Here is a 21,644-nt window from a genome sequence, read left to right as displayed (position 1 = left end):
CGTGTAGGACCGTTAAATTCATCGTTGGTTACGCCATTGTTAAATAATCATGTTTGTTACTCGATGCTTCTAGCTTCGGTCATTTTATAGTTTAGAAGCTGATGTGATTCATTTAGTTGACATAACACGTTCATTAACTTTTTTTTTATTTGAGATTAAAATTGACGTTGATGACACTACAGTGACGTCACATGAAACCACCATTGGGTGGCGCCATGATGATTCTAATTGCCCGTTTTCTGTTTGTGGTCTCGAGACACAATGTAAAAACTACCAAAACCAGCGATCCAGATGGATAATGCAGAACACACACACACACACACTCTCTCTCTCTCTCTCTCTCACACGCACACACTCTCTCACTCAATTTCAATTTAAAAGTACTTTATTGGCACGATTGTGTTTACATACAATACTGCCAAAGCATTAATACACAAAACAGATAATTACAAGACAAATAATAATGATAAGATAGTAACAAATAACAATAAAGATAGAATTCCCTCTCTCTCACACACACACACACACACACACACACAGACGGAACTAGGGCATCAATAGGTGGAGCTCTACAGCCATTCAGTAATTTTATGGAGCCAGAAATATGACAAAACAATTTGAATTAGAATTGTGTAAATTTGAATTATAGACTTTTGAATTTGACTTATAAGTGTGATTTTGCCAAATGTAATATTACGTTGTATTTTAAATACAACCTGTTTCCACAGGTTTTCTAAGTAAACGCAACTCATTTTACAGTTAGTACATTTATGCATTTGGCAGACGCTTTTATCCAAAGTGACTTACAGAGCCCTTATTACAGGGACAATCCCCCCGGAGCAACCTGGAGTTAAGTGTCTTACTCAAGGACACAATGGTGGTGGCTGTGGGGATCAAACCAGCAACCTTCTGATTACCAGTTATGTGCTTTAGCCCACTACCCCACCACCACTCTATAGTTAGTAGTACATTGTAATATCTGTAAAACAAATTAGATACATGTATGTAAATGCTTTAAGAACAGGAGTGAATGACAGATCGTTGTGAAATTCTACTAGTCAAAACGCAGTTATAAATTACTAGCAGCTCCATTTTTTATATCAAGAAGTTATTTCAACAGTGCAAATGTAATCCCTATAGTCACAAATTTGCAGTTTCATTAGTAGTAATTCCTCTGCTGATAAATTAGCATTTTAACTAGTGAATATTGAATTGCACATTTCTACAATTCATGTCAAAATGGCCTGTGATGCATCCATCCATCCATCTTCAACCGCTTATCTGAAGTCGGGTCGCGGGGCAGCTGCTCCAGCAGGGGGCCCCAAACTTCCCTATACCGAGCCACATTAACCAGCTCTGACTGGGGGACCCCGAGGCGTTCCCAGGCCAGTGTGGAGATGTAATATCCAAACTGTGATGCAGCACAAGGTAAATCAGTAGAGCATGACAGAATTTCCAACAACAATCCCTTAAATGTGGGGCAGTGGTGGCTCAGTGGTTGAGGCTCAGGGTTACTGACCAGAAGGTCGGAGGTTCAAGCCCCAGCACCACCAAGATCCCACTGTTGGGCCCTTGAGCAAGGCCCTTAACCCTATCTGCTCCAGGGGGATTGTCCCTGTAATAAGTGCACTGTAAGTGGCTTTGAATAAAAGCGTCTGCCAAATGCATAAATGTAAATGTGGTTTACTTAAAGACAAACAAGCATGTCAATATTTGTATAACTTTTATTTTTTTAACTCCGTGACAAACCAATGAGAGCAGATTAATGCATGTTGGTTGAATTACATTGTGTGACTGCACAACCCTTTCAGGCTACTAAAAACCTGCAGTCAAAGTAATAAATAATCATCAAACAGTTCATTTCAGTCATCGTTTATTTCCCCTCATGTTGTTCCAAACCGGTATGGACTTTCTTTTAGCCATGGAACACACACACTGGAGTTAATAGGCAGAATATTAGGAACTGACAGCTTCAGTCACCATTCACTTTCATTGCATCTATTTTCCATAGAATAAAAAAAACTCAATCCCCAACATCTCCTTGTGTGCTCCACAGATGTTTGAAACACGAGAGTGAACAAAAAAAATGACTACTTTAGTTTTTGGGTGAACGATTCATTTAAACGTGAAATTAAACAAACCAAGACCACTTCGTGTATAATATCCAGGTAGCTCATTTATTGTACTATAGACAAACAAATGTCAGAGGTTAAAACCAGACGGCATTCATTCATTTCACAAATCTTATTATATAGACTATTTAGAAGGAATTTCCCCATGACGGGGACCGGTGACCCCTTCACCATTATGATGTATGAGGTGGGCGGGGCAGGGGTGAGCAGCGCTCAGTGCAGACTTAAATATAGAAAACAGAGGTGTGGGACAGTGTCGATGGGACATTAAGGAATGAGGGCCATCATTGGATCTCGCTGACGCTCTACTCGGTGAGGCCGAGCTTCTTCTTTAGGGACTCGGGCATCTCTGGGGGAGGTGGGCGGGGCAGACGGAAGTACACCTTCACAGAATCGTAGATGAACCACTGCAGGGCGGTCAGGGTACCGATCATGATGATACGGGCGACCAAACCCTTCCATACACCTGGAGACACACAAAATGCCCATTTAAGTCAATCAAGCAGATCTAGACCAAAACAAGGAGATTATAAACCACAGCGATTCGTTAACTCTTTTGGTTTAATGCTTTGATAAAATGTTTGTCCGCTCCCCAGCTGATCTGCCCTGGTGTCATCCGGTGAAGGGTCAGGGCAGAGAGGATGCTGGGTAAGCAGGTAGACTGATCTCACACGCCAATGACTCAAGCACCTCTAACCGTACAGCCACAAAAGCTGCTGGAAGCTTCCGGCCTGATCCTGCTGCTCCCATATAGAGAGAACAGAACCAGACCGGAGGAACTCCCTAGAGGTGGATCTAAGGAACGTGTTAACCAAAAAAATTAAAATGTGAGTGCAAAATAGCCATGCAGGATTTGATAGTCAATACCATTCGCTAAAAATGGCATTAAAAAGTTGGAAACATAAAAGACAGATGACGTCTCACCTTTAGGTCCGAGTTTCTTGAGAACTTGCATGGCGGTGCTTCCCTTCTCTTTGTTCAACACGGACACGACCGAGTCAGCAGGGTGAGACACGATGGCGCAGAACACACCAGCTACAGACACAAAACGAAACATGTATGAAACTGAACTCTGATCTGTAAAAGAGTTGTGTAAATATACCCGTGTAGTCAAACGTTTGCTCCTTTACAACACATTAGCATGGATGTCCAAAAAACATGCACCATGCTAATGTATTCAATGTGTAGCTTCGTTCATGAAACGAAAGTAGAAGGAATGTCAAATTGTTCGTAAAACTCATTATGTACTTAAAAGTAAAAGGCGCAAATTCTAAAACAATTATCGTTTTAATAATGCAAGAACAATTATAAGCCTTACCGATGTATCCAGCAACAAATGTGACGACCAGCTGTTCAGATTTGGAGCATTCGCTGCGGGGTTTGGGCACCACGTATCTGTAAAGCAACTCAACGGTGCGCTCAAAGCAGGCGAACTTCATCATGGTGTAGGGGATCTGTCTCATCCACAGAGGAACCACACCTTTGTAGAACCTGACAGAAGTTTCAACAATAGTTGTAAAGTCTTCAAACTGGTTGCAAATCATAAGACCAAACACTCTTTGCTAGTGTTATCAAATCTAGCTTTCGCGTTTTGTCCGCTCCCCAGCTGATCTGCCCTGGTGTCATCCGGTGAAGGGTCAGGGCAGAGAGGATGCTGGGCAAGCAGGTAGACTGATCTCACACGCCAATGACTCAAGCACCTCTAACTGTACAGCCACAAAAGCTGCTGGAAGCTTCTGGCCTGATCCTGCTGCTCCCATATAGAGAGAACAGAACCAGACCGGAGGAACTCCCTAGAGGTGGATCTAAGGAACGTGTTGATATTCCAAGCTTTTTCGTAATGGCCCAGTATTAGAACAGGTTCAAAGTCAAAGATACTCACGCCCAGATTCCTTCCTCTGCGTACATCTTGGGGGCGCACTCTCTCAAGGTGTTGGCGTAGCCGGGTTGAGTCTGGATACGCACTTTACACGCCTCCATAGGGGCCAGAGCAATATCTGCAAAGAACTCAGCACTGGCAGAGGCAGCCAGATACAGCGAGGTTCTCCACATGTATGCATTTTCCTGTTAGTGGACAGAAAGCTTTCATGACCCATCATGGCTATCAGATACCTCAAGGGTTGCCACATCTTTTGAATTGACCAATTAATTTCCATGGCATTTCCTTCTGGAAATTACTAGACAAGGACAGTTTAAAATCATTTCAGAGGTTGTCCTCAAAGAGCAATTAATAACTGACAATTTATTTTAAAGCCAAGGATAACAAGAAAATATATATTCTTTTGGAAATGTAGTACCTGGCAAACTAGTCATTAAAGTTCAGGCTGAGTGACGCAATGCATAAGAGCAAAAACTAACATTTACGAAAGCAATGATTTCCAGGGCACATCTTACAAAACAAGTCTTTCAGGGTTTTACCAGATAAAGAGCGAAAAAAAAATATATATATATATATATATATATACACACACACACACACACACACACACACACACAATGTAAATCACAGCTAAAATGCATTAATATTTAATTTTATAGCATTGAATTTGCACATTATTTGGAAGGCCTAAAACATACACCATGCTAATCTTTTAAACATTTGGCTTCATTCATGAAACAGAACAAATGTGTCATTGTTCACAAAACCAATTGAACACCCAAATTTACGAATAAACATAAAAATACCCTGCAAAGATGGTTTTACAAACAATTTACACATTCATCCGGCTACTGTCCAAATAATAGTCACCATTCCAATTTATTAAACATTTGGCTTAAATCGTGAAACAGAACTAGAGATTGTTCTTAAAACCAAGCTTTTTTTTTTTTTTTTTAAATAAATAGTTGCACTAAATTAAATACAACAACTTAAGCTAGAACAGTTTTATGGCGACTGGAAAGTTACGCGGGCATGGTTTGTACGGAGACTGGGACGTCACGCAGGCATGGTTGTATGGAGACTGGGACGTCACGCGGGCATGGTTTGTAAGGAGACTCGGACGTCACGCGGGCATGGTTTGTAAAAAGGCTGGGACGTCACACGGGCATGGTTTGTACGGAGACTGGGACGTCACGCGGGCATGGTTTGTACGGAGACTGGGACGTCACGCGGGCATGGTTTGTACGGAGACTGGGACGTCACGCGGGCATGGTTTGTACGGAGACTGGGACGTCACGCGGGCATGGTTTGTACGGAGACTGGGACGTCACGCGGGCATGGTTTGTACGGAGACTGGGACGTCACGCGGGCATGGTTTGTACGGAGACTGGGGCGTCACGCGGGCATGGTTTGTACGGAGACTGGGGCGTCACGCGGCATGGTTTGTCACGGAGACTGGGGCGTCACGCGGGCATGGTTTGTCACGGAGACTGGGGCGTCACGCGGGCATGGTTTGTACGGAGACTGGGACGTCACGCGGGCATGGTTTGTACGGAGACTGGGACGTCACGCGGGCATGGTTTGTAAAAAGGCTGGGACGTCACGCGGGCATGGTTTGTAAAAAGGCTGGGACGTCACGCGGGCATGGTTTGTACGGAGACTGGGACGTCACGCGGGCATGGTTTGTAAAAAGGCTGGGACGTCACGCGGGCATGGTTTGTACGGAGACTGGGACGTCACGCGGGCATGGTTTGTAAAAAGGCTGGGACATCACGCAGGCATGGTTTGTACGGAGACTGGGACGTCACGCGGGCATGGTTTGTACGGAGACTGGGACGTCACGCGGGCATGGTTTGTACGGAGACTGGGACGTCACGCGGGCATGGTTTGTACGGAGACTGGGACGTCACGCGGGCATGGTTTGTCACGGAGACTGGGGCGTCACGCGGGCATGGTTTGTACGGAGACTGGGACGTCACGCGGGCATGGTTTGTACGGAGACTGGGACGTCACGCGGGCATGGTTTGTACGGAGACTGGGACGTCACGCGGGCATGGTTTGTAAAAAGGCTGGGACGTCACGCAGGCATGGTTTGTACGGAGACTGGGACGTCACGCGGGCATGGTTTGTAAAAGGCTGGGACATCACGCAGGCATGGTTGTACGGAGACTGGGACGTCACGCGGGCATGGTTTGTACAAAGACTGGGACGTCACGCGGGCATGGTTTGTCACGGAGACTGGGACGTCACGCGGGCATGGTTTGTAAGGAGACTCGGACGTCACGCGGGCATGGTTTGTAAAAAGGCTGGGACGTCACGCGGGCATGGTTTGTACGGAGACTGGGACGTCACGCGGGCATGGTTTGTAAAAAGGCTGGGACATCACGCAGGCATGGTTGTACGGAGACTGGGACGTCACGCGGGCATGGTTTGTACAAAGACTGGGACATCACGCGGGCATGGTTTGTACGGAGACTGGGACGTCACGCGGGCATGGTTTGTAAGGAGACTCGGACGTCACGCGGGCATGGTTTGTAAAAAGGCTGGGACGTCACGCGGGCATGGTTTGTACGGAGACTGGGACGTCACGCGGGCATGGTTTGTAAAAAGGCTGGGACATCACGCAGGCATGGTTGTACGGAGACTGGGACGTCACGCAGGCATGGTTTGTACAAAGACTGGGACGTCACGCGGGCATGGTTTGTACGGAGACTGGGACGTCACGCGGGCATGGTTTGTAAGGAGACTCGGACGTCACGCGGGCATGGTTTGTAAAAAGGCTGGGACGTCACACGGGCATGGTTTGTACGGAGACTGGGACGTCACGCGGGCATGGTTTGTAAAAAGGCTGGGACATCACGCAGGCATGGTTGTACGGAGACTGGGACGTCACGCGGGCATGGTTTGTACAAAGACTGGGACGTCACGCGGGCATGGTTTGTACGGAGACTGGGACGTCACGCGGGCATGGTTTGTAAGGAGACTCGGACGTCACGCGGGCATGGTTTGTAAAAAGGCTGGGACGTCACACGGGCATGGTTTGTACGGAGACTGGGACGTCACGCGGGCATGGTTTGTACGGAGACTGGGACGTCATGCAGGCATGGTTTGTAAGGAGACTGGGACGTCACGTGGGCATGGTTTGTACGGAGACTGGGACGTCATGCAGGCATGGTTTGTAAGGAGACTGGGACGTCACGCGGGCATGGTTTGTAAGGAGACTGGGACGTCACGCGGGCATGGTTTGTAAGGAGACTGGGACGTCACGCGGGCATGGTTTGTAAGGAGACTGGGACGTTACACAATAACAATTAAACGAATAATGCAAAGTTATGCAAGAATGGTTATAAAAAACTGGGAAGTTGCACAAGAATGGTTTAATTAAGACTGCGAAAAGTAACGCAAGAGTGGTCTTACGAAGAATGCAAACGTTTACGCAAAACACAAACTTATTATATTTATGTTTTGAGAACTTTATGCTAATTTATTAAACATTTGGAGCAGAACATTGAGCAAGACATGGAATACTAATATATATACATATATATGCACACACACACACACACACATCTATACACATAATATATTTTTTTTTAATCAGCTTAATTGATCACCAAAATAGTCACTATTTTCAGCCCTTCATATTTCTCAACAGTCAGTTTGTCTCACCTCTCCTAGCATATCTCCATACATGATTTTGAAGACCTCATAGAAGCCGAACTTGCAGAGCCCCTGCATGGAGTAGCCGATGAAGGTGGGCGCCCAACCTTTGGCCAACCCTCGCATGCCATCCTCTCTGATCGTGACTGAGAATCCTTTGAAGATGCTCTTGTATTTATCTGGGTCCACCTAAACACAACATTTCCATTATTGCAATGGTCATGAATCACAACACACAATGACCAATCACAGACTTCACCAGGAACTGGTTGGATATGAACACTGTTAATGGTTTCACTTCAAAAATGGTATTTACATGCTGGATAAACCAAAAGTTAATTGCAAAACATTCACATGGATGTATCAGTGGCAAAGTGTCACAGAACGCGACATAATATTCAATAGTAAAATTAAATAAATAGAAATATATAGTAAAAATAAAAATGTAATAGTAAAATAAAAATTACAATATATAGAAAAAATGATTTCAAATATTTAATAGTTAAAAATATAAGAAATATTTTAAAATATAGAAGTAAACCTAATATCTAATAGTAAAATTAAAATATGTAATATGCAACAGTAAAATAATATAGAATTATAAATCATGTTAAAGTCAAATTGATTACATTAGATGGCTTTGTGTGAGGAAAATAAAGTCAATGACAAAATATTTTGTGTTCCACAGAAAAAAATAACAGAATACAAGTTTGGAACAACATGAGGGTGAGTAAATGGTGACAGAATTTTTCTTAGTTTTTTATTTATTTGCCTTTATTTTTCTTAACTTATTTGAGACCAATTAGAAGCAGCCAACTGATCAGCAATTAAGTTATTGTTAGTCAAGTCACAGCGAGCCTCCCAAAAATGTTAGTGACCCTTTGCCACGGATGTCATCCCATTAACGTGATGAGGGGGAGGTGAGTACAGACCTGGAGGCGGCACTTCACCAAGTCGAGTGGTACGACGGCCGTGTGCGTGATACCACAACTCAAGATGCCCCCAAACCCACAGAGGGCGTAGTATTTCCCTGAGCCGAACTCACAGCTATTGCCTGAATCTGTGATGTGGGGGAACACAGTAACACACACACATGCTCATGCGTCACATACACAACACTTAACATGCTGATGAGGGGTGCACTGGGGTCAGGTCACACACAAGTCTCGGGTGACTCCAGCACACACACACACAGACCTGCAATCGGCACTTGACCAGGTCGAGGGGCACCACAGCCGTGTGTGTGGTGCCACAGCTCAGAATTCCTCCAAAGCCACAGAGGATGAAGTACTTCTGTGAGCCAAACTCACAGCTGTCTCCCTCTGAGGAGAAACAGGAAGCATGTTCATCCACACAAAGACTGAGAGGTTTAATCGAGGGTTAGTGGAAGGTGTTCTGTGATTGGTAGCGCCTAGAAATTTTGAAAAATCTTAAAGAAATATTCCTGGTTCCAAAGAAGTTGAGCTTAATCAAAAGCATTTATGGCATAATGCTCATTACCTCGTACCTTATTTTCATTTAAAAAAGGAGGTTACAGTGAGACACTTACAATGGAAGTGAATGGGGCCAATTTTTTGGAGGGAGAAATGTGAAGCTTATAATTTTACAGAATTGCAACTTGCATTAATTCTTCTGTTAAAATGTGTGTATTACTTGACTAAAACAGTTCAAGGAGCTACATTTTTAAGCTATTTTTGCCCAATTCCCAATGTGCTTCAAGTCCATGTGTTGGAGAACGAATCTCAGTTGCCTCTGCGTCTGTCACCGTCAATCCGCTCATCCTATCATGTGACTTGTTGAGCGCGTTACCATGGAGACGTAGCGCATGTGGAGGCTTCATGCTATTCTCCGCGGCATCCACACACACACCACCGAGAACCACAAGGAGGTTACCCCATGTGACTCTACCCTCCTTAGCAACCTGGCCAATTTGGTTGCTAAGGAGACCTGACTGGAGTCACTCGAACTAGAGAATCCAAGGGTGATAGACAGCATATTTAGTCACTGAGCTTCCCAGGCCCCTAAAATTTTATTTTTTAAATTCTGGTAACCAGTTAATTTTGTCCCGATAATTTTCAAAAAATAAATACAGAAAGAATAAACAAACAACAGGGTGTACTATAGGGATTGCAATTGATTTCAGGTGACCAAATTAATATTACAAATATTTTGGGGGATATATTTCATATCACCCTCCATTAGCACAGAGTACTGTCATTTTAAGAACGTTATTAACCAAAATTTTATTTTGATCTAACTGGTTACCAGTTGGAAACGAGCCTGCGGAACAGCAGAACCAGAACGTATTTTTTTAAATCAGTTCAGAATTAACCAAAAATAAATAATAATAAACAAATCTGAGTCTGTAACATTTCAAAAGTTTTGGCGGAATTACAGAGTTTACGGCATTACATCATCATTGCAACAAAGTTGTAAAATTGGAAATAACTTTAAACAAAATAGGTTATTAAGTAATTTTATGACACTAAACTCATGTTAACATGCATATTGTTTATGTCTTGTGTCTACACTTTTGAAACAGTGAGTATTTTAATGTTTGTGGATGGGTCCCATTGACTTCCATTGTAAATAAATCACTGTTACCCAGATTTTAGATTTTCTTTTCTTTTTTTAAGTGACGAGTCGAAATTAGCTTGTGGTAATTTACTTTATGCCACAAATGCTAATGATTGTTGAGTATCGCAGAAATTACAAATTTCACCGTAATCAAAACAATTTGGCCTAATAAAACAAATTACTAACAAATTTAATACTGGCGCAAAATTAAACAATTTAGACGCTATTTTTACACAACAAGCTTAGCTAACTTCAAAACAGACTGCCAAATCATCATTATATGGTCAATCCCTATATTCACTCTGATAAACAGATTAATATGCAAAAATAAAAAAGCATTCTAAATAGAAACCACATTATATTAAAGACCCACCACAAAGATGTAGACAAATATAACACTTACTTGGATACAAATATGCTAAATGCATTAAAAGACTAGATGTTGGGCAGATGCAGGACGCACGACATTAGATCTGGACGCATTCCGGAGACTACAAAGCCAATCAGAACGCACCTTGTTGCGAACAGGAAGCGTTCCAGAGCTAGAGAGCCAATCAGAACGCACCTTGTTGCGAACAGGAAGCGTTCCAGAGCTAGAGAGCCAATCAGAACGCAGCTTGTTGCAAACAGAACAAGTTGCAGAGCTAGATAGCCAATCAGATCACGCCTGTTTGAGAAGTGCAGTACACACAGGTCATGTGCAGCATTGTACGCTTTAAATAAAGAACTTCATGTCCCATAACCGGCGCAATAACATTTAACACACGCAGTTTACATACTCGCATAATTTCATGCATTAAAAATGTTAACTGATAACGCACTTTCCACCAAATTTTTGTAATAAATGCGTCCTCCAAATTTGTCCTTCATCGCCCTCCATGAAAGCAACAAGGCCCAAGACCCACAGCAGCGATTTTAAGCCACAATATGCGACTATTTCAACTATTCACATGCTAAAATAACCCCAATATACAAATGGTAAATGTATTTTAAAGGGAGCCTAATAAAGACGTAATAATCAAACATGATATCTAAACTACAGCTTGCTAAGAGCTAGTTAGCGGTGCGCTAACTACTCAAAGAACTGTTTTATTTTACCATTTGATGTTTATTTCCCTCCTGCGCGTTGTAACATCCATTTCAAGCATTAATAAAGCGTAGCTGAGGAACAATATGAATATAAATGGTCTTTCGTGTTGCACTGGAGCCAAATAAAGCCGTATAAAAGCAATTATACGATTTATAAACATAATTAAACATAACAAATGAGTGTTTATTGGTCTCCGGGGGTCTTACCGGCAACCGCGGCAGCTGCAAATGTGCGCTTCTGTACAGCGGTGTGTGATTCGGGCTCATCCGCCTTCTGTAGCGTGAACAACGGGGCGCTGAAGGGGTTCGCCCGAGAGAGCTGGGTCAGTGTGGTCGGATACATGGTGGAACTGAATAAATAACGGGCATTGGTTATGCATTAACCTCATGGACTGCCATTTATAACCCTGTATTTTCCCATAAATATTTATGTAATATAGGGGGGAAACTCTTACTTTAGAGAAGTTGTCTTAAAATGGCGCCTCCGTCCTCTCCTCTACCGGCTGCGCAAAGAGACCGAGCGGTGAGCGAGAGCGCTGCAAGGCTGAATAAGATCAAGGAAACGGCTTCATCACTGCATGCCCCACCCACTACTTAACGGACCCTACTATGGTGAAGGCTTTGCTCATGAATATAAATGAGGACATATTGTCGTATTAATAAACAATGAGCTATGAACGCTGCCAGAGGAAATCATTTGAAATTAATAATTTGAACCCTTGTGCAACCTTCGGGACATTGTCCTTTTCATTCTTTTTTCCCGATAACTTTGGCTATGTTAATGCCAACGGCATACATTTTGCCAAAGGTATGTATTTTTGCACGTTCACATTGAAACAATTGAAAAACAGCGTAGACGGATACAAAAACGCATTCCAATTTTATTGGGCGTTCAGTCAAGTGATCTAATTAATATTCATGATCCATGCCTTCATAGTTCGAAGATTCGTCGACTAACTAGACCACACCTACCTACGGCTACTTTCAGCCAATCAGCCGGCCTACAGAGTTAACGTCATTTACTTAGTTAATATTCATGAGCCAAGCCTTCGCCATAGTAGTCAGATTAGGATCGTTCAGTCAGGACAATCGAAAGTCAGGGTTTTACCCGGATACCATTACGCAATCTGAGATCCCATGGAATTTAAAGACACCGGCTACAGTTTTTAAATTAGTTTGATTAAGGCACATTCGTGTGTATTTGTAATATGCAGCAACGAACAATGAAATATTTTCAATGTATGTATATTTGAAAATGCTAAACTAAGATTATGGCTTTCTATTATGTGCATTGGTGTATCTAAAGGTCAAATCTCAGCTTTAAAATTAAAGTTAATATTCCTGGAATGCTGTGTGTGCGTGTGTGTGTGTGTCTGACACTGCAGTACAAGCAAATGTAGAGGTCACCTCTGGGATTTAATTGTATTTTATTTCACACAAGTATTGTATTGAATCAATGTATTCCAAATAACCAATTTTCCACAGTTAGCTGCCTAAATACAAAGTGCAAATTTGACTTTATTTTATGCCATTTACCACCTTTTAACAGGGCACACCAAAACTAAAATGTTAGTTGTGAATCCAGTATATGTACATTTAAAAGAAACCCAATTTGTTTAAAAATAAAAGTGTATCATCGAGAAAACCTTAGAAAAATATTGCAGTTAAAATGTAACTTAACTGATAGTAACATATAAAAACAAACCCCCACAAACCAGAAAATAAACACAAATGTTTTTCTCTGTGAAACAAAGAGAGTCCACAGTGAATAAATACATCTGGACAACTTTTTCGTTTAAAAATCACAGCAAAAAAATAAAATAAAAAAATAGTTTAGAGCCATTGTTCGAGCTTTCCCAGACAGATTGATTACAGTCAATAAGAGGTAAATGTCAGTGGGTTGAATTCTCATTATGGGTTTAAAACCGTATCAGCCACATCACATTATGAAAACATCAAACACACGAACAGAGTCATTATCTATATATCAAAATAAAAAAAGAAGCCGTTTACCAGAAATAAAGCTTCATTTACCACATGAGACTTTCAGGTGAATAAACAAACTTTTTTTTTAGCTATGAATAAAAATAAATATCTTTATGCCCGACACTAAAACCGAACATCATCTGAGCTGGTGGCTACAAATCATTTAAGTGCTACAGAGTGAAAATATTTGATTCAAAAGAATTTCAATCATATTTTTAGGACCATTCAGGGTTTTGGATTGCGAATTTTAAGCACATTTCCGTCCAAAATTATTATAATTCACAAAATCATCCTCATACCTGTAAAGCATAAAAATAAGTGTGTGTGTGTGTGTGTGTGTGTGTGTATATATATATATATATATATATATATATATATGGCAGTACTTGTTCTACAAAATTACATTTATGCTTATTATAATATATATTACAAATTTTAGTCCATCAGGATAATTTTTATTACTATATTTTGTTTGAGATTTTATGGTCACGTTACAGTAGTAAAAATATTGTGGAAGAAAATGTACTTAATCGTCATGAAAATGCTCAAAAACAACCTAAATGGCCCTAATTATAGGTTTCATTAAGCAAAATATTATTTATGACTTATTATATTATTCATGATTAGCAACCCTAAATTGTTAGCTTTAGCGGAAATAAACAAATGGCAAATTAATTCAGAAAAAAAGCTGCAAATGTAATTTAAACCATTATTGCAAACATCCACCTTCAGGTTTTCCCTTCCAGCCTGGATGTGTGAAACCAAATAGTGCTTGTGTGGCCCATATGTTGGCACTTACTGAAAGCTTAGAACAACAAAAACTCATTTTCACATTTTGAACAGGCATGCCACTAAACGCTGGTGTATGTGGCAAATGATTTACTGGTATCAATTATAAAACACTACATCAATTTAAGACCTTTCGTATGCTACAAAGCAGTAAAATCAGAAAGCAAGATTGAAACACGATGCACAGAGTTTAAAGACTACTTAAAACACGAGTCTATTTAGACATGACTGCAAAGTCAAACTGCACCCCCCCCCCCAAACCCCCACCGACGATGTTTTGCTCCTTAAAGGACCAGCAAAACAGGACTAGAAAATTCAGTCTGACAGTAGATGCATGCTGAAGCACAAGTCGACAGAAGGGGACGCTTATTTCCCGTTGCTTTCCCAACTAATATAATTGATGATGGGAGTGATGACATTGTCCTGGACAAAGAGCTGGCAGACACCGATCTGATCCGCCGTGACGTTCTGGAAGGCGTAGTACAGTGACACCGCCAGTGTGAGGAACACAAGAAGCTTCAACCAGAAGGAGAAGGAACAGCGGGGCTGAGGACGAGCCGCAGGTGCTGAGCTGCAAACGTCTGTGACGGTGGATTTGGTCACTGTGTAAACGTTCGGCTGCAGGAGGGATTCCTCAGACCAGAGATTCAACGGATTCACAGGACGTTCAGCCGCACCGCGGATCGGTCTCCGACATGTGGCCCTGTTCACATATAGAGTTGAAGTCAGAAGTTTGCACACACATATGATCATCTTGTGCTGTCTGCTGGCGTTAAGTGTGGTTTGTTCTCTACAGCTGTGTGTTGCCAATGAAGCTGACGTTTCACTTACTGCCCCCTGGAGAAAACAGGTGGTACTTCAAGCTTGAATTGCTCCGGTGGAAGGAAAATTCCTCATTATGGTCCGGGCACATGATTAATTGCGTAATTTTTTTTACGTGTTATTTTTTTAAATAAGTAACCACACGTTAAAATCAACCGCCCTTGTAAAAATGTGAAGTTTGTATTTTTTCCCAAAGCGCTTTCAGATTTAATCCGTTAAAACCTTTTAATAATTTGAGCTTTGAAGTATTCAAAATCATCCTTTTTGAGTTGGGACTACTTGTCAACGTGGATGAACTTCTAGTTATGCATTATTGACATAAATTCAATATATGGAAATTGAACCATTATTAAGCTGTGTACACACTGCGCGTGACAGCGACTCCATCCCATTCATTTTCAATGAGAGCACGGCGACTTCCGGTGACACGAGCTGTCGCGACCGTTGGCGACTAGATGTGGGCGTGTCCAGCGACGTGACATAGTTGAGACAACTTTATTCAAATGAAGAGCAACTAACGGAAGCGACAGCCAATAGGAGAGAAGACGGGAGAGCTCACGTGATCCTTCTCTCTCTCTCAGCTCCTGCAGTAATGGAAAGATGGATGAAAGGCTAATTCTTGCTGTTAGCAATGTTCCAGTGCTCTATGATATGGATATGGTATATCCAGCCGCAGCTCTTGCACCAGCCGGTGGTACTCGCCGTGCTGACTCCGAGATTGAATGGTTTTGTGGGCCCAGACAGACCGGCGTTTGCGTTTTTGCTTAGCCGCTATGGCAAAGAGTACACCTTGTTTCTCGTTCATCTTTGATATGAAGCATTTTATGTACTGATTCCATTTATATTTAGACTTTTCCCTCCAAAATGTTGCTTTTAGCGCCAAGAAAAGCGATTTGCTGTCAAGAGCAATGGAATGACATCCGTGAATGTCATTTATAAACGTTACTAGGCAACCAGTAGTGGGAACGCCCACTAGCGACTTCACCGGCAGCCACTAGCGACCTGCAGCGACAAAGTCACAGGCAGTGTGAATGCAGCTTTAGGGATTACACAATCTGATACTCACTATGGCATCAGCTCCGATACTGACGTTTTTAACATGATCGGTATTGTTTCGACAAGCCTGATCCAAATCCAATACTGTGTTAGTCATATTTGTTACTGTCAAGCTCCAAAAATGACATAAAATCACCATTAAAAGTAGTTCATATGACTCAAGCAATTTAAGTCAAATTATAGCTTTGTGAATCGTAAAAGGCTACACTAAATGCAAGCCGCTCTGTTGACACACACTCATAGCACGCGCTGGGCACATAATGATGCACTCACGTTTTCAGCTCTCAGAGTGGAGCGAATTATGTGAGGTATAATTATGTTATTGAGTTTTTATAAATGGGTTACATTGTTTTATAAATAGGTTACATGTTTATTTTGAAATGTGTTAAGATTTTTGTGTTTTATTCATAAAAATTAGTACACCCAATTAGTTCCACACAGTGAGGTAAAGATATTCTGTATAAACTGAAAACAACAACACTGGCATCGGATCTGCCAATACTGAGAGTTCAGGTATCGGATCAGTAGAGAAAAAGGAGTATCGGTGCATCCCTAACCATTATTGATAACTCTATGTAATATATTCGGCAAAGTCAAGCCTGTAAAAGACAAGTCCTTGTGCACAGTCTGCACACTAGATGTCAAACATGCCATAACACTGCTTGGCACATCGCAAGGATACTCACATTATGCCAGTGGGCGTGGCAGATTCATTAGGGAACATCTCCTTTAAAATATCTCCTCTGTCCAAAGTTGTTTCCTGAACATCAACGGATGCGGTTTCCTCCACCTGCTGTTGAGCACACATGCAAAACATGGGTGCACCGGGAGACAGCTCAGCATTTTTTCAATATTACAAATATTAGAGAATGCAAAAAGGCCTGATGAGACTCTTTATTGTGATGCATGAATTTGTGTACGTGCAATCTTTACTTTGGTGCGCTGTCTGCTGCTGGTCCTGGTGGTAACAGGAGTTTTTCCTCTGCTCCGAACCGGCTTAGTTGCAACGGGAACAGGTTCTGGGATTGGATCGACTTCTGGAATGTCGATCAAAGGTACAGCAAGATTTGTGAAAAACGAGAAAAAATAAAATAAATGTCCTGACTTACTAATGAAGGGTGAAGTTCTCATACTGAACATGATTTACCTTCTTTGTCGCTGTACTGATCTTCTGCCGAATGTGTGTTTCCATTTTGGTTTCCATCTGGCTTGATGGTGACGGCCTCTGGGAAAGTGGTCTCTGGTTCGGGCCCTGGAGGCTGATCCTGGAGATGCTGAAGTTTCTTCTCATACACTTTACGCGTTGATGCTATCATATAGAGGACAGAACCAGTCAGAACATGTGGCTCTTTCCAACAGGACAATCAAAACAGTGATCATGAGTATTGACGCTGACTATCACCCCTGGAGTCTTAAGTTCGAATCCAGGGCGTGCTGAGTGACTCCAGCCAGGTCTCCTAAGCAACCAAATTGGCCTGGTGGCTAGGGAGGGTAGAGTCACATGGGATAACCTCCCCGTGGTCGCGATTAGGGGTTCTCGCTCTCAATGGGGCGTGTGGTGAGTTGTGTGTGGATCGCGGAGAGTAGCATGAGCCTCCACATACTGTGAGTCTCCACGATGTCATGCACAACGAGCCACTTGCTAAGGTGCAAAGATTGACGGTCTCAGAAGCGGAGGCAACTGAGACATGTCCTCCACCACCTGCATTGAGGCGAGTAACCGCGCCACCACGAGGACCTACTAAGTAGTGGGAAATGGGCATACCAAATTGGGGAGAAAAGGGGATAAAAATGAAGAAAAAAAACATAAAAAGTGATCCAAACCAGGGGAATTTCCACATAACTTAGATTGTGGTAACCTAAAACACTCACCAATAATTGGCCCGGGTTTGACACCATATTTCATAAGCTGCACCTTCAATTCTTCATCAGTCAAACCCGCAAAATCCTTCTCGTCAGCCCGAACTCTGTCCGTCTTTCTTGTGGCTTTCTGAAGACGAATCATCAGAAGAAAAACATATGCAAATATTAAGTTTTAATGTGTATATACAGTATATAATATATTTTTTAATTATTTAAATTGTTAAATATTTCTATATCAATGTAGTATTTGTTGAACTGCATTTAATTTAGGCTGATTTTAATAATTTAAAACACACTATTAGAGTGGGTGCTTAATATATCAGCTAAAAAAGGCATTCTGAATAATATTTTTTATTAGCATTAAGGAATACTTTTTTGTGTGTAAAAGTTTTTTTAATTTTCCTGACAGGTTTGGTGAGATTCACCTTTCAAAATGTATGACAATTGCTCTGTAAATGAAGCTTTTATTATTATTAATTTTTATGTTTGACCTATATATCTCTATATTATAAATCCTAGCCTTCTATCACAATCATGCAAATCAGTGTCTAATGAATGCATTTGATTTTCAGAAGCCAGATTTTCGCGCTCACCTTCCCAGAACGGCTCCTGTTGGACAGCACCGGCGCGGTGTCCTCATCGCTGGAGAAAGTGTCCACAGGAAGGGTATTCTTCTTGTTGAGCACGGTCAGGTTCTTCAGATACAGCTGAACATACACGTCTTTCTTGCTGTCAGCGCTGGGCAGAGGAACCTTATTGGCCATTAACTCACTCTTGAGTTTCTCTTTCGTGAGCGACGCCGGATCGTCGTGAAATTGCGCCATGATTGATATTTCCAACAGAGTGCAATACGAAACACAGACTTTTACTTTAAAAATGCGAGTGCAGATGTTCCTTTATTACCAGTTCAGTATTTTAGGATCGAATAAAATTATTTTGCAAGCTTATAAAATATAATAAATCCAAAATTAAAGCGTGCAACTCTGTCTCGCGCTGATCACACACACGTCAAACCGGCTCGCGCCTTCCGTTTGAATGTCCTCGTATGAGTATACGACAAACACAGCTATTCGTTTCGCGCAAAAATTGACTTTTTAGAAGTTTGTACAGCGAAACTTTTGATTAACGAAAAATAACGACGCTCAAACACGGAATTATCAGTTTAACAAGGCGGGTAAAATTAGAAATAGCTTGACGGCTCGGTGCGCGCGCGCGCCTCGGAACTGGCACCGTGCAAGAAAGCTCGACGCTCATTGGTCGACTGATTCAGTAAGGCGTTCTCCTATTGGTCGATGCGCGAGAGCGACAGACTTTGGCCCAAAACAAAGAGCTCGACGCAAAGCAGCTGCTGCATGTTGATAGACTGCAACACCAACAAACACACTTGACTTCAGTACGGCTTTCTTTACAATTAGTAGTTATTTGTTGTAAAGCCCGAGAAAAGAAAGAAAAACATTATGATAAAGGGCTTTAGAGTTTAGTGGAATACAGAAATGAAAGTGAAATTACGAGTTTTGTCTGGGTAGCATGTCCCCCTCACTTTCAATAAAACCACTTCATCCCGCACTTTTTCACATGGCAAATGTGTTTATGTTGTGTCATTCATAAAGCAAATGTCTAAATGTGTAAAAGCAAAAGTTAAAATTCAATGGCCAATCATGTAATTCATTCAATACATTTTAACTGATATGTTTATGTTAATCTTGTGCCAATTGTTCTGTCCACCTCACTTTTGAAATGATTGCTACGCCCCTGTTGGTTAGTATTATGACAAAATACAATATATATTTGGTAGGGGGATGGGTGTGTTTGGTTGTATAATGTCTATAATAATCTATCATTAGTCTGTTTTTCTATATACATGGCAAGGTTAAATGAAATCATATATTACAGGACTAACTCAATATTTCATCTCTGAGCTCAGAGGAAGTGCAGCATAAATTCCTAAAGATGGCAGCATAAGTCATATTTGACCAACAGGGTTTACAGTAATAGGACACTTACTTAGGATCAAATGGGCAGCTCATATTTAGCAGCAAATCTGGTACAATTCCATTATCTTGGTATGACACAGAGGAAGTAATCTAAAGTAAACATATGAAATACCCATGTTAAGCCACATATAATACCAACAAGAATGTACATATTGATTTTTAGATTAGACATACTTAAAAAATGCCTTTAAAGGGCCCAAAAATAAAAGGTAAGGTCACCCCCCCAAAACAAGCAAGTATAACCCCCCATTATTTATACCATGATCAATGGAAACATGTAAATGCTTCATGCTGCAACCCCCAATGTTCAAGTCAAATCTACACCCTTGCACGCAAGCCTCCACTGCATAGATATTCCTATGTAGATCCCTTATTGGCAGCTGTCCCTATGGACCGCGATACTGTTTCCACACAAATCGTTTTATGCAGCGGTCTGAGTAAGGAGCTCGGTCTGAGGCATCTCTTCCATTCACTTGCATTCAAACAGCTCTCCTTGTTGACCGTTCCAAGATGGTGCCGCAATTGACGTATCCAAACCAGACGAATGAGGCATCTATGTATGATTATCTATGCTCCTATTTTCTAAACACCACTGCGCGTCCGTATTTTTTCATATTTCACACATCAGTTCTCACGTGAACTTGCCAACGTGCTCTTGATTTTTGTGTAAAATAGTATTTATTTCTATTTCTTACACACACACACACACACACACACTTTGCATTTCGCTTCAGAAGACATTGATTAAACCACTGGAGTCGTATGAATTACTTTTATGATGACTATATGTGCTTTTTGGAGCTCCAAAAATATGGCACTCATTCACATGCCTTTTATAGACCTACAGACCTGAAATATTCACGCACATCTGGGATGGCATGAGGGTAAGAAAATGATGAGAGAATTGTCATTTTTGGGTGCACTGTCCCTTTAAGAGGCAAGAGAACTGATTCATTGTCACATTAGAAAGATGGCTTAGTTTCACCAGCAGTCCATGTAAAGATATGGCTAGCCGTGCAGTCCACCAATAACGTTAAAGCGACAGCATTGTGAACGCCCACTAGCGGCTTCACCGTATTGAGATTATCCTGAATGGGGCTTTAGGAGCAGCCAATAGATAACTTTCCTATTTTTTTCACGCTTTGTGCAAATATGTCTAGGACTTATCTGGGCTCTGTTCCACTCATCTCAGATTCACAGCCTCTGCATGCGTAATGAACCTGAGGTTGTGTAGGTGTTGCTTCTGACCACTGTCTGGTCTTCCTAGATTCCGGCTTGGTGTGGTCAGGGCACCCTGGATCTCTATAGCGAGAAAGCTGGTGCTTTTGTCCCATGTTGGTCCCTCTCTGATTTTACGTACGTTTCTGGGATATAGCTGAATTATGGCAACGGTGCCCAAAACCGCACAGATTTTAATGCTTAATCTTTTGCTAAAGCTTTCCAAGAACGACCTGCCAGTGAAAGGCAGTGAGGGAAACTTTCTAAATGTTGAGCTCTTAAGAAACACCCGTTCTGTCTTTATTGTATTTCATTTATACAGAAAACAGTCACTGGGCCAAGCACCACATAAAAGTGTCTTTTAAAGCATAACAGTGGTGCCCTTAGGAAGGAGATCTGAGGGAATCAAAGCAATTATCAACATCGGGGTGTATAAAGTGGTTTTGAAAATGGAACGTAATGTAATGTAAACTGTAGCAGGGTGATGACATGTTCAAACATATGAACTGTTCAAGCATGCACGTTTTCCAAATCCAACAATCTTTCAAATTATATTTACTGCACATTTTTATTTAATGA

The 21,644-nt window shown here is 41.7% G+C and overlaps 2 protein-coding genes and 2 non-coding genes across 5 annotated transcripts; all 4 read right to left on the bottom strand.

The window, feature by feature from the left end:
• Nucleotides 1-1,708: 1,708 nt before the first annotated feature.
• LOC127640333 (phosphate carrier protein, mitochondrial-like) lies at nt 1,709-11,887 on the bottom strand. Of its 2 annotated transcripts, none has more exons than XM_052122823.1 (8): nt 11,793-11,887; nt 11,545-11,687; nt 8,869-8,993; nt 7,681-7,860; nt 4,015-4,196; nt 3,451-3,623; nt 3,057-3,167; nt 1,709-2,598 (listed from the first exon to the last, which is right to left on the bottom strand). In XM_052122823.1, the coding sequence occupies exons 2-8, from the start codon at nt 11,678-11,680 to the stop codon at nt 2,438-2,440; spliced, it is 1,068 nt and encodes a 355-aa protein (XP_051978783.1). In that variant the 5' UTR covers nt 11,681-11,687; nt 11,793-11,887; the 3' UTR covers nt 1,709-2,437. The 2 variants fall into 2 exon arrangements, with proteins under 2 accessions (XP_051978783.1, XP_051978782.1); XM_052122822.1 differs by lacking the exon at nt 8,869-8,993 and adding an exon at nt 8,604-8,731.
• On the bottom strand, nt 2,713-2,941 carry LOC127640762 (small nucleolar RNA SNORA53). Its single transcript, XR_007970131.1, has one exon. It is a non-coding gene; the product is annotated as a small nucleolar RNA SNORA53 (small nucleolar RNA).
• On the bottom strand, nt 3,723-3,951 carry LOC127640763 (small nucleolar RNA SNORA53). Its single transcript, XR_007970132.1, has one exon. It is a non-coding gene; the product is annotated as a small nucleolar RNA SNORA53 (small nucleolar RNA).
• An 866-nt stretch (nt 11,888-12,753) lies between the features above and the next one.
• On the bottom strand, nt 12,754-19,075 carry tmpob (thymopoietin b). Its single transcript, XM_052123126.1, has 6 exons — nt 18,447-19,075; nt 17,863-17,980; nt 17,138-17,299; nt 16,924-17,027; nt 16,677-16,783; nt 12,754-14,815 (listed from the first exon to the last, which is right to left on the bottom strand). Exons 1-6 carry the CDS (start codon nt 18,675-18,677, stop codon nt 14,479-14,481), a joined length of 1,059 nt encoding a protein of 352 aa, XP_051979086.1. The 5' UTR covers nt 18,678-19,075; the 3' UTR covers nt 12,754-14,478.
• Nucleotides 19,076-21,644: the final 2,569 nt, after the last annotated feature.

The sequence above is a fragment of the Xyrauchen texanus genome, chromosome 49 (assembly GCF_025860055.1).
Source record: "Xyrauchen texanus isolate HMW12.3.18 chromosome 49, RBS_HiC_50CHRs, whole genome shotgun sequence".
NCBI lineage: Eukaryota > Metazoa > Chordata > Actinopteri > Cypriniformes > Catostomidae > Xyrauchen > Xyrauchen texanus.
The sequence above is the reverse complement of the archived record's forward strand: the minus strand, read 5'-3'. Positions and strand labels throughout refer to the sequence as shown.